General features: G+C 38.2%; 2 protein-coding genes across 3 annotated transcripts in view; one reads left to right on the forward strand and one right to left on the reverse strand.

The window, feature by feature from the left end:
- SELENOT (selenoprotein T) overlaps positions 1-12,289 on the forward strand; it is a 71,074-nt gene that overhangs the window by 52,059 nt on the left and 6,726 nt on the right. The window lies entirely within an intron of this gene.
- ERICH6 (glutamate rich 6) overlaps positions 1-12,289 on the reverse strand; it is a 34,073-nt gene that overhangs the window by 3,587 nt on the left and 18,197 nt on the right. Inside the window, exons 11-14 of the mRNA XM_012437142.2 lie at positions 11,930-12,075; positions 7,435-7,520; positions 3,033-3,188; positions 691-919 (exon numbers count right to left, since the gene is read on the reverse strand). Coding sequence (XP_012292565.2) covers positions 691-919; positions 3,033-3,188; positions 7,435-7,520; positions 11,930-12,075 — 617 coding nt within the window. The remainder of the gene's footprint in view (positions 1-690; positions 920-3,032; positions 3,189-7,434; positions 7,521-11,929; positions 12,076-12,289) is intronic.

Below are 12,289 nucleotides of genomic sequence, written 5' to 3' on the forward strand. Positions count from 1 at the left end.
TCAAGTTCAGTCAGGCAAGTGGCAGAGCTGAGGTCTGAAACTACAGAGAATCTGCAACCTGAATTCCATGTTCTTAATCAACGTGCATTATGGCCGGTCACTGAGAGTGTACTCAGGGCTGTGCCTTGGGAAAGAAGTCAATAGGATAGAGATTCTTTCTTTCAGGAGTTTGCCATCAGTAGGAAAGGCAGCACTGTTCAGCAAGCGCAGGGATGGAGGCAAGTACACAGAAAACCCAGAGAAGGATGTGGTTGAGGCTGACTGGGTGACGGACTAGGAGATCTGGGAAGTGTCTCCAAGGAGACGAGGCTTATGTTTGGTCTTGAACATGATTCAAACTCAAGTGTCCTGACCCAGCCCAAGGCTTTCTACTATGGCAGGGAGAAAAACAAACACAATACGAAATCTTTAAACGAAACCCCCAAAGTAGCACTACTCAGGCACAAAGCAAACACTCAATAAGTGTTACTTGAATTTAAGTCTGAACTAAAAGGAATTTCAGAGTAAGAAACAATAAGGCTGCCTCAATTCCACATGAAGCTTTCACTGCAGGTTTTTCCATTGAATTCCAAAATTCTAGTGGACAGTAGATTATGCACTATGTAATCTATCAGTAATAATACTAACAAAAGTTATTTTACTCTTATTATTATTCTAAATGTTTTAAACTGTTTTTTAAAATGTACCTACCTTCACTTTGGTTCCAACACTGATTCTTGCCTGTTGGCCCATTGCTAGAAAAGTTACAGAAATCTTGTCTTGTTCTAGGATTCGGACTCCAATATAATGGTTCAAAGCCAGAAAGATAGGTTTAAATGAAACAAAGGGTGGGGAAGTGATGGAACTTGACCAATTCCAAGCCCTTATTCTGTTGCCGGCTTGATCTGAATATTGACCTCCCAAGATATTGATGTACACCCTGGGCAGGAAGGAAATTTAAAAATCATAAACAGTAACGCTGTAATTAAATACTAGAATTATCCCTGTCACTTGCTAAGGGGAGTAATGGTTTATGCCAGCGAATAGCATGAGTGGTAGAAACTTCGGGTAATCTTAGGAGTGATAATACTATGACTAAATTCTACACTAACTCGAAGTACTCTATCCAATATGAGTCACACTGATGAACTAAAATGGATCCAAAGCACCAAACTGGGGTGAAAGAATCTGGAAGGATGAAGAGGGAGCAGGGAAGGTTTAGTCCGAAGAAAATGAGATACAGAAGAGTAGATTAATCCTGAAAGAGGAGGAAATACCAGTGCTTAGATTTTCACCACACCAAAATAAAGACCTGTGGCTGTAAATTCTGGGGAAGACTGTGTTGACCTCAGTACAGGAGAGCTGTTTCCTGGCAATGCCCAACTAGGAGCCAGGTGTCCTTCCAGGAGTCCTCCCATCATGGCTGCCTGTGGGGGCAGAGGCTCAGGGAACACCTCTCCAATCACTGCAGTGGAGAACAGGTCTGTGACAGAGCAAAGGTGGACCTTAGGCCCACTGGGCAACCCGATCTCTTCAGACTGTGAATGCCTTGCATTTTACTACATCACATTTAGCCCATCGCCATCTGAGATCTGGTAGCACTAATCACCGTGCCATTCTATTCAGTTATCTCTTTCTCATACCCTCTTACCATCCCCACCTCGAGGACAGACAACAGATACAGTTCTGGGTACTCAGAAAGTTGACTTAATTTGATAATAAATTACTTTTTAAAAACTAGATGACTTGGCCATGAGGACCCCTAACTAACATCTCATGTCCTCAGTATTGATCAGTGGTAGTAATCTAATAACAAAAGCACAAATGAGAAACTAAGGTGATTATCTTATTTTGTCTGGGAAGGAAAGATTTATAGTTTTATCTTGAAATGTGGATGAAAATAATATTTGGCTAAAATTATCTGGATAAATCAGTCCCTTGTTTATTTAGTAAACATTCTTTGAGTCCACACTAGGTACAGATACACAGCTATGTAGTAGCAAAGATTCAGGATGTGTTTTCAAGGAATGTTAGTCCGGTAAGGGAAATGGACTTACTACACAAGAGGCAGAGAGAGGGCTATGAGCGTATCAAGGAGCCATGTCAGGGTGCCTGGGAGTTCAGTTCACAGGGCAGGGGTTTCATAAAACCAATCTGGGAGAACGTATTGGTTTCCAGTCTAGAAACCAATGAGTATTGGTGACAATTAATATAGCAGTCCATCAAAGGTAACATAGAATTGCTATAGAATCCTGAAAGATAAGTATAAATTTTCCAGTATACATGGTGGTAATGAATTGACTACTGCTGTGGATGAAAAACACAAATAGCTCAGTATCCTAACTTTCTCAAGGACTAGCAGTATATAAACATCACCAATTACTGGCAGTTTCCCGAGATGAGACTGTCATACCTGTATATAATTTAAAGGAAAAGACCTCTTTTTGAAAAGTTCAAAAAGTTTAGATTGTATTTGAACATAGAACCAAAATTTCACTTTGTCAGGCTAAATGAAACAATATGAAGTCACAGAGTATGTACATAGTAGATTACATTGGGACCGGATCTTAATGTCTCTGGAGCTTTTGTTTGTATGTTATTGTTCTTGGTTGTGGCTATAGGAAGCTTACTAGTTAGGAATGTATCTCAAACAATAACAACATAGTATAGCAACTGTCTATTGACAAGTTGTTTCCATAGATGAAGCGGAATAACATCATCAGGGCACAGACTCTAGAGACTGCCTCAGTTAATATCCCAAATCCCTAGAGTTACCGTATCATGTATCAAGTTTTTTTCTATGTTGTAATTATATGGTTCATATATTCTTACCATGTACAGAAAGAATATGATGAGCTTTATTTTTATAGTTGCTTGGGATTTTTCCATTGAGAAGCATATGGAATGGTGTAAACCAAAAATGTCTCTGAATTGAACATTACCATCTAAAGGCCACTAACTTAAATAAATCTTATTAAACCTATTCTTAATATTTAAAAAGAAAACACAAACTTTCTCAGAACTAAAACCACGAAAAGAACCTAGAAGCTTACCAGACATTTCCATTGGGATGATAGCAGGAACTTCTGCCAGAGGGATCCAGTACGGCCAGGATAGGAGGGTTAGTGAGCGTATCTTCTTGGACTATACAGGTGAAACCATTTACCTTGTTGGGCACTCGAATGATGGCTAGGTTTCCAGATGGATAGCTGAGATTGTATAAGGTCAGGTAAATTGTTCTAATGCTCCTTGACTATTCTGGGAACAAATTTAATTTATGAGAGAGCACTCGGAAATCATAAAGCATTCTGAAAATGGGAGGCACTATATAAATACACACAAAAAATTTATGGTTTGTGTGTGGATCAGAATGCAGTAATCTTCAACAAAAAAACTTGCAAATGAACTGTCACAATATAAAAAGGATTATGCACCATGATGAAGTAGGGTTTACCCCAGGTATGCAAAGTTGGTTTAACATCTGAAAATAAATTAATGTAATATACCATACTAATAGAATAAAGAGCAAAAAACACATGGTCATCTTAATAGACACAGAAAAAGCATTTGACAAGCTTCAACCCTCTTAATAGTAAGAAGACTCAATGGATTTCAAATAGAAATGAATGTCCTCAACCTGATAAAGAGTATCTACAAAAAGTCCACAGCTGGGCTGGGCATGGTGGCTCACGCCTGTAATCCCAGCACTCAGGGAGGCCAATGCAGAAGGATTGTTGAAGCCCAGGAGTTCAAGACCAGCTTGAGCAATATAGTAAGACCCTGTTTCTACAAAATGATTTTTTTTAATCTTTAGAATTTTAATTTTTTTATTAAAAAAACCCACAATTAAAACCATACTTAATGGTGAAAGAATCAGTGCTTTCTTCTTAAGATCAGAAGCTAAACAAAAATATCTACTCTTACTACTTCTATTCAACATTGCACTATTAATAGATGTTCTAGCCATGGAAGTTTAAGGAAAAAAGGGAAATGAAAAGCATCCAGATTGAAAAGGGAAGTAACATTGTATCTATTAGCAGATGACATGTTCTCATATATAGAAAATCCTAAGGAATTCCTAATGTATTAAAACCAATAAATGAGTACAGCTGGGTCGTAAGCTACAAGATCAATATGCAAAAATAAATTGTATTTCTACATTCTAGCAGTGGACATTCTAAAAATGAGATTAAGAAAGCAGTTCCATTTTCAATAGCATCAAAAATAATAAAATATACTAAGGATAATTCACTAACTATGAATACTTATTTCCATAGCCAGGCTGATTAGAAGTCCAGAAATAAACACAAGATTGATTCTAAATCATTTTGCAAATCAGCCACAGCCTTCAAGAGAGTTAAGAAGAATAAAATAAAGTCAGGGCATGAAATGATTAATAATAAAAGTTGGAAAACCATATATTTTTATATGGTTTTTATATAGCCACAGCCTGTAGTCCCAGCTGCTTGGGAGACTGAGGTGGGAAGATCACTTGAGCCCAGGAGTTTGAGGCCAGCCTAGGTGACATAGCAGGACTCTGTCTCTAAAAACTTAGAAAAATGTTTTAGGTCAGGTAAATTATTTAAAATTTATTGATGTAATTAAAACAAAACCTACACACTCTCATAGGCCTAGGGAACTAAAACTTCATTATGCTTCCTATGCTTCAAAAGTCATTTTTCTGGTTTATTATTGGGGTTTGAGTAAACACTTAGGAAATGATGTCTAAAAATGACTTTCTTCTACGAGGGGAGGCTCTCAGTTCATGAAAAGGCTTCCTCATTTTTTGGTTTCTTGTTTTTACTTTCATCAGATATTATGAAGATCTGAAAAGCTCAAAAAGTTTAAATATTAAATGAATGACATAGCCATCAGTCAGAAAATCCAAGTGATCAATAACTTACTGTTCCATGAAATGGATATGGAATTTTGGTATTAAAAATTGTCTACCACTCATGGGTGTGCAAACTGGTATACATTTTCTGGGATGGAGGGATGGCAACATCTATCAAAGCTTTAAAATGTCCAAATTATTCATCCGGAATTTCTACCCCTATATGTTAAATTAATTTTTTGAGACAGGATCTTGCTCTGTTGCCCAGGCTGGAGTGCGGTGGCATGATCACAGCTCACTGCACTCACCGCAGCCTCAACCTCTCTGGCTTAGGCAATCCTCCTACCTCAGCCTTCCAGGTAGTTGGAACTACAGGTGTGCACCACCATACCTGGCTAATTTTTTGTATTTTTTTGTAGACACAGGCTTTCATTCTGTTGCCCAGGCTGACCTCAAACTCCTGAGCTCAAGCAGTCTGCCCACTGTGGCCTCTCAAAGTGCTAGGATTATAGGCATGAGTCACCATGCCCAGCCTCAAACCCTGGGTATTTAATTCAAGGAAATAAGTGGCAACTATGCCACAAAGTATGCCCAAAGCTGTTTATTTAGCTGTTGTGTATAATAGCAAAAATTGTGAAATCACCTAACAGGTTAAATGAATTGTAGTACATCTATATAATGAAGTACTATGTGGTTATAAAATGGTGTTGCTAAGTTTCAATTAAGGTATAAACAGGTTGTAAAATGATGTTCAATTCAGGTATAAAATGGTGTTTCTAAGTTTCAATTCAGGTATAAAAGTGGATTTTTTTGGGGGGAAAATGATGTTGTATCTTTATTGCATATCATATATTCATAACAGCGTATAATATCATGTAAAGGAATCAGAAAATATGAATAAACAGTTAAAGAATCAGTTTATATGTATGTATATATATAGTATCTCAGCACTTTGGGAGGGATAATCCCAGCACTTTGGGAGGCTGAGGCGAGCAGATTACCTGAAGTCAAGAGTTCAAGACCAGTCTGGGCAATGTATCGAAACCGTGTCTCTACTAAAAATACAAAAATTAGCTGGGTGTGGCGGTGTGTGCCTGTAATCCCAGCTACTTGGGAGGCTGAGGCAGGAAAATTGCTTGAACCTGGGAAGTGGAAGTTGCAGTGAGCCAAGATCCCACCACTGCACTACAGCCAGGGTAAGACTCCGTCTCAAAAAACAAACAAACAAACAAACAAAACCACATATTTTTATTATTTTTTTTTTCTGCTCCTTGGGGAGCAGGGCTACTTCATAGGAAGTGTGTTTAGAATAACCAAAAAACCATGTTTTTAAATGCTGGCCAGATATGCAGTAGCTCACACCTGTAATCCCAGCCATTTGGGAGGCTGAGGAGAGAGGATTGCTTGCACCCAGGAATTCAAGACCAGCCTGGGCAGCATAGAGAGACCCTATCTCTACCAAAAATTAAAAAAATCGGCCAGGTGTAGTGGTGCATGCCTGTGGTCCCATCTACTTAGGATGCTGAGGTGGGAGGACTGCTTGAGCCCCTGGGGTTGAGGTTGCAGTGGGTCATAATCGTGCTACTATACTCTAACCTAGGCCTCACAGTGAGACCCTGTCTTAAAAAAACAGTAGTAATAAAATGCTAACAGCTTTTCTCTGGGTGGTAGAATTTGAGGGTAGTATTTGCCTGCCTGCTTGCTTGCTTTTTTCCTTTCCTTCCTTCTTTCCTTCCTTCCTTCCTTTCTTTTTCTTTCCCTCTCCTTCCTTCCCTCCCTCCCTCCGTCTGTCCGTCCCTCCGTCCCTCCCTCCCTCCTTCCTTCCTTCCTTCCTTCCTTCCTTCCTTCCTTCCTTCCTTCCTCTTTCTTGGTCTTGCTCTGTCATTTAGGCTGGAGTGCACTGGCATGATCATGGCTCCCTGCAGCCTTGACCTCCCGGGCTCAAGCAATCTTTTCACCTCATCATCCTAAGTACCTGGGACTGCAGGTATGTACCACCACATCTGGCTAATTTTTTTATTTTTTGTAGAGATAGGATCTCACTATGCTGCTCAGGCTGAGCTTAAACTCCTGGACTCCAGTAATCCTCCTACCTCGGCCTCCCAAAGTGCTGGAATTATAAGTGTGTGCTACCATGCTCAGCCAATATAGTTTCTTTATAGTTTTCCTTTATCTTTCTATTTATTTGTCTTTTTAATTAAAATTTCTATTTTTCAGTTACACTGGATCTTTATATTTTTCTGTTTTTGTTGTTGTTGTTGTTGTTGTTTTTTGAGGCAGGGTCCCACTTTGTTGCCCATGCTGGAGTGCAGTGGCACAATCTCAGCTCACTGCAGCTGCCACCTCCTGAGCCCAGGTGATCCCCCTACTTCAAGTCTCCCGAGTAGCTAGGACTACAAGCATGTGCCACCACGCCCAACTATTTTATGGCGGTGGAGTTTTGCCATGTTGCCCAGGCTGGTCTCAACCTCCTGAGCTCAAGTGATCTGCCTGCCTCGGCCTTCCAAAGTGCTGGCATTACAGGTATGAGCCACTGCGCCCGGTCATATATTTTCTTTCTTTAACTTCCTGTTTTTTTAAAGTAATAAAGCTAATAAAAATAGCTTGTTGAAAGAGGATACAATATTTGTGCTGTCCCATCTGGAAATGAAGTCAGAAACTTGCTCCCATGTTTGTAGTGCTTCTCTAGGAGCTCATTCCTCACAACCTACACACAACAGAAAAGAAAAGACACTTGTTTCAGATACAACACTGCACATCAGCGGGTTACTAGACAGTGATGCAAATCATTTCTTAATTTAAATTTTGGCCCTGCTCAACAACAGGAGGCAATCCTTAACAATTATGTATAGACTGTCCCTAACCCTTGTAAGTATAACTTGATAAAAATCCTTCTGGTGAAAAAAAAAAAAAATCCTCCTTGTAGAAATCTGACATTACATGTCTATTTGAATTTTTTTTTTTTTTTTTTTTTTTTTTTTTTACTTTATACACGTTACTATAAGAACAAAACAAAAGCAGATAAAACTCAGCCCCAGCACAAAGTGCAGTGCCATTGCTGTCATAAATCAGATATTCATGCATGCATGAGTCTGTTTCTGGACTCTATTATGTATATGGATTTCCTTGTTTATCCTGCCACAATACTGTACTCTCTTAATTACTATATTTTGTAATAGGTCTTAATATCTGGTAGAACACATTCTCCTCTCCTCAGCCTCTTCTTCTTCAAGAGTGCTTTGGTTACTCTAGGTTCTCTATATTTCCACATACATTTTAGAATCAACTTGTCGAGACTTCCCTTCCCCCAATACACACACATATGCAATCTTGTTAGAATCTGAGATTGTACTGGATCTCTAGATCATTCTAAGAATGTCATCCTTAAAATATTTCCTCTGCCTATCCATGAACATTAGGTCAAATTTGTTAAATGGATTGCACCCCCTTCCTTGTTTTTTTGTTTTTTGTTTTTTGTTTTTGCTCTAGTAGTCAATTACTGAAAGAGGTAGGCACAGTGGCTCACACCCATAATCCCAGTACTTTGGGAGGCCGAGGCAGGTGGATCACCTGAGGTCAGAAGTTCAAGACTAGCCTTGCCAACATGGTAAAACCCTGTCTTCACTAAACGTACAAAAGTTAGCTGTGTGTGGTGGCTAGTGGGATTACATACCTGTAATCCCAGCTACTTGAGAGGCTGAAGCAGGAGAATCACTTGAACCTGGGAAGCAGAGGTTGCAGTGAGCTGAGATCATGCCACTGCACTCCAGCCAGGGCAACAGAGCAAGACTCTGTCTCAAAAAAAAAAAAAAAAGTAGGCTAAACTATCTCATTATGAATATGGTTTTCTTTATTTCTCCTTTTACTTCTGTGAAATTTTGCTTCATATATTTTTGAGGCCGTGCTAATAAGGACAACATATTTTATAATGCTGTATCTTCCTGGTAGATTGAAATTTTATTAATTAAAAAGAGATCATCTTTATCTTCTTATAAAGTGATCCTCTTATCTTTATCCTACACTTTCATTTTTCTTTCTTTTTTTTTTTTTTTTTTGTTTTGAGACAGAGTCTTACTCTATTGCCCAGGCTGGTATGCAGTGGTATGATCTTGGGTCATTGCAACCTCCACCTCCTGGGTTCAACTGATTTTCCTGCCTCAACCTCTCAAGTAGATGGGATTACAGGTGTGTGCCACCACACCTGGCTAATCTTTGTATTTTTAGTAGAAATGGGGTTTCACTATGTTGGCCACACTGGTCTCAAACTCCCTATCTCAGGTGATCTGCCTGCTTTGGTCTCCCAGAGTGCTGGGATTACAGGTGTGAGCCACTGCATCTGACCTATCTTACAGTTTCTTGAAATATATTTTAACTGGGTATAGAATTCTAGATTGGCCATTGTTTTCTTTCACCACACTTAAGGAATTCCATTGCCTTTGAGCCTCTATTGTTGGCTGTTGGGAGGTCATCTGCTAGTCTGTTTTCTTTTGAATGTAACCTGAACCCTGAACTTTTATTCCCTCTGCTACTTCTAAGATCTCTTTCTCTTTCTTTCTTTCTTTATTTATTTCTCTCTTTTTCTTTCTTCTTTCTTTCTGTCTTTGGTTTTCTCCATTTTTTCTTTCTCATACTGCTTGAAATCACTGGGATTCTTAAACCTGTGGATTGGTCTCTTTTATCAGTTTTGAACAATTATCATCCATTATCTTTTAAAATATTGCCTATTCCTGATTATCTTTTTTTCTTGTCTTCTGGTATTTTGAATAAATGCACTTTAGACCTTTCATTTTATTTTTGTGTCATACACTCTCTCTTGCGTTACTTATCTTTTTTTAAATCCCCATAATGAATTTTGATATTTTTTCTTTTCAGCCTTTCTTCCTGGACATTAGTGCTTTCTTTAGTTTAACCTGCTTTTAACTCTCATCTTTTAAATTTTTATTTTCAATTGTTCTATTTTTCATTTCAGTTCATTTTTTTCTTTTCAAATCTGCTACATCACTTTACAGTTTTACTTTACAGTTTTTTGTTCCCTTCATATAGCTTCAGCTGATCTTTTATTTTCATTAACACAGTTAGACTTCTTCATTTTCCAAAGTCTTTTCAAGTCTTTTCTTGTAGTGTTAAGTTTTCTTGTGTTCTTGTTTAATTTTTACTGTGTGCTATAACTGAACTTGAAAAATAATTTTTAGATGTGATTTGAAGGTTGAATTAGTGACCTTCCTCCAAAGATAGTTTGGATTTACTTCTGTCAGGCACCTGGGTTTACTGACACCCTTACTTTCTTTTCTTTCTTTCTTTTTTTTTTTGTTTGTTTTGAGATGGGGTCTTGCTCTGTCACCCAGGCTGGAGTACATGATGATAGCTCACTGCAGTCTCAAACTCTCAGCTCAGGTGATCCTCCTGCCTCAACCTCCCAAATAGGTGGGCCTATAGGCATGTGCCACCATGCCCAGCTAATTCATTAAAAATAATTTTTTTTGCTATCCAAATGTTACATATTGCGCTAAAAACAACAACAACAACAACAAATAAAAATAAAAATAGTTTTTTTTGAGACAGAGTCCTACTCTGTCACCCTGGCTGGAGTGAATTGGTGTGATCTTGGCTCGCTGCAACCTCTGCCTCCCAGGTTCAGGCAATTCTCCTGTCTCAGCCTCCCAAGTAGCTGGGATTACAGGTACGTGCTGCCTCACCTGGCTAATTTTTTGTATTTTAGTAGAGATGGGGTTTCACTATGTTGCCCAGGCTGCTCTCAAACTCCTGAGCTCCAGCAATCCACCCGCCTCGGCCTCCCAAAGTTTTAGGATTACAGGCGTGAGCCACCACACCCAGCCAAAAATTTTTTTTTAGAGATGGGGTTTCGCTATGCTGCTCAGGCTGGTTTCAAACTCCTGGCCTCAAGTTATCTTCCACCTTAGCCTCCTAAATAGCTGGGATTACAGGTGCAAGCCAGTTTGCCTGGTTTACCCCTTAAATTCTGTACTTCCCAAGAGAAACAAACCAGGTCTCACTAATTTAATGTTGGGAAATCTATTCTGAGGAACTATACTTATATAGAAATGTACTTACATACAAGGATATTTAAAGAAATGCTACTTAGTATAGCAAAAAAATTGTTAAGAATCAGTATGTCCAAGAACAGAAAAATGGGTTAAACTACATGAAAAATTACGTAGCTATTAAAATAATGTAAACTATATAATATCATGCATTTTTAAAAAATTGAGACAGGGTCTTGCTCTGTCACCCAGGCTGGAGTGCAGTGGTGCAATCTCAGTTCACTGCAACCTCTGCCCCCAAGCTCAAGGGATCCTTCCGCCTCAGCCCCCTAAGTAGCTGAAACTGCAGGTGCGTGCAAACATGCACAACTAATTTTTCTATATTTTGTAGAGGCGGGGTTCTGTCTTGTTGTTCAGGCTGGTCTTGAACTTCTGGACTCCAGCAATCTACCCACTTTGGCCTCCCAAAGTGCTGGGATTACAGATGTGAGCCACTGTACCTAGTCTTGGAAAATTTGTTTCTATAATTAAGCTAAAAAAGAGATTAAAATTATATATATGATACAATTATAAATATGTTAACAAAAACGTATGCAAGGGAAGCCATCTAGAACAGTGCTAATATAACTTGATTACAAGAAAAGTGTTCTCTGTCTTCACTGTGGTACAGTAGCCACTAATTACATGTCGCTATCTAAGACTTGTGGGATGGCTAGTGTAACTGAGGAATTACATTTTTAATTTAATTTAAATCTAAATAGCTCAATGTAGTATTGCTACCATAGTGGGCAGTGTAAGTCTAGAAAATATTGAAATATTAATGTTCTGGAAGAAGTGATTGGGAACTTTTGGTAATTTTCTTCCCTTCCTTTTAATTTTCTACCAAATGTTCTTTAATATGCAACACTTACATTTTAAAGTAAAAAAGCCCTTAATACAAACATAAGACATTGTTACAAAGTCTAGTAAAAGTTAAAAGGCCAAGCCTGTGCTAATTCTTTTTAACAACCAGTTACATGCGTCATGTAGCCAAGTTTCATGAAAGATTTTATAATTTTAGGTAAAACTGATTTTTTTTTTTAAATAGCAAGTAAAAAAATTACAAGTTCATTACCTTTCCACATGCCATCCGAGAATCACAACAAATGATGGACATGTTACTGTTTTTCAGTTGAAAATCAAATATTATGTCATCAATTATCGGTTTTTCTGGAATATCCACAGAAAGTTGATAAGAAATTGTTTTTAAGCGCTTTGAATCTAATGGGAAAAGAATCACATAGAAACACATATATGTTTTAAATTTTCTAAAGCCTCTTTTCTAAAATGAAATTTCAAACCCCAATATGAATGCACTGATTCATAAGACATTTTTATATCTGAATTTTTCATCATCTTTAAAAATGCTATTATTCCCATTTTACATATGAAGAGGAGGAAAGAAAGAAAAATGTCAGCCTTCGTTAAATTAGTG

Source organism: Aotus nancymaae, unplaced genomic scaffold (assembly GCF_030222135.1).
Source record: "Aotus nancymaae isolate 86718 unplaced genomic scaffold, 86718_ANA_hifiasm-v0.15.2.pri h1tg000019l, whole genome shotgun sequence".
In the NCBI taxonomy this organism is placed as follows: Eukaryota; Metazoa; Chordata; class Mammalia; order Primates; family Aotidae; genus Aotus; species Aotus nancymaae.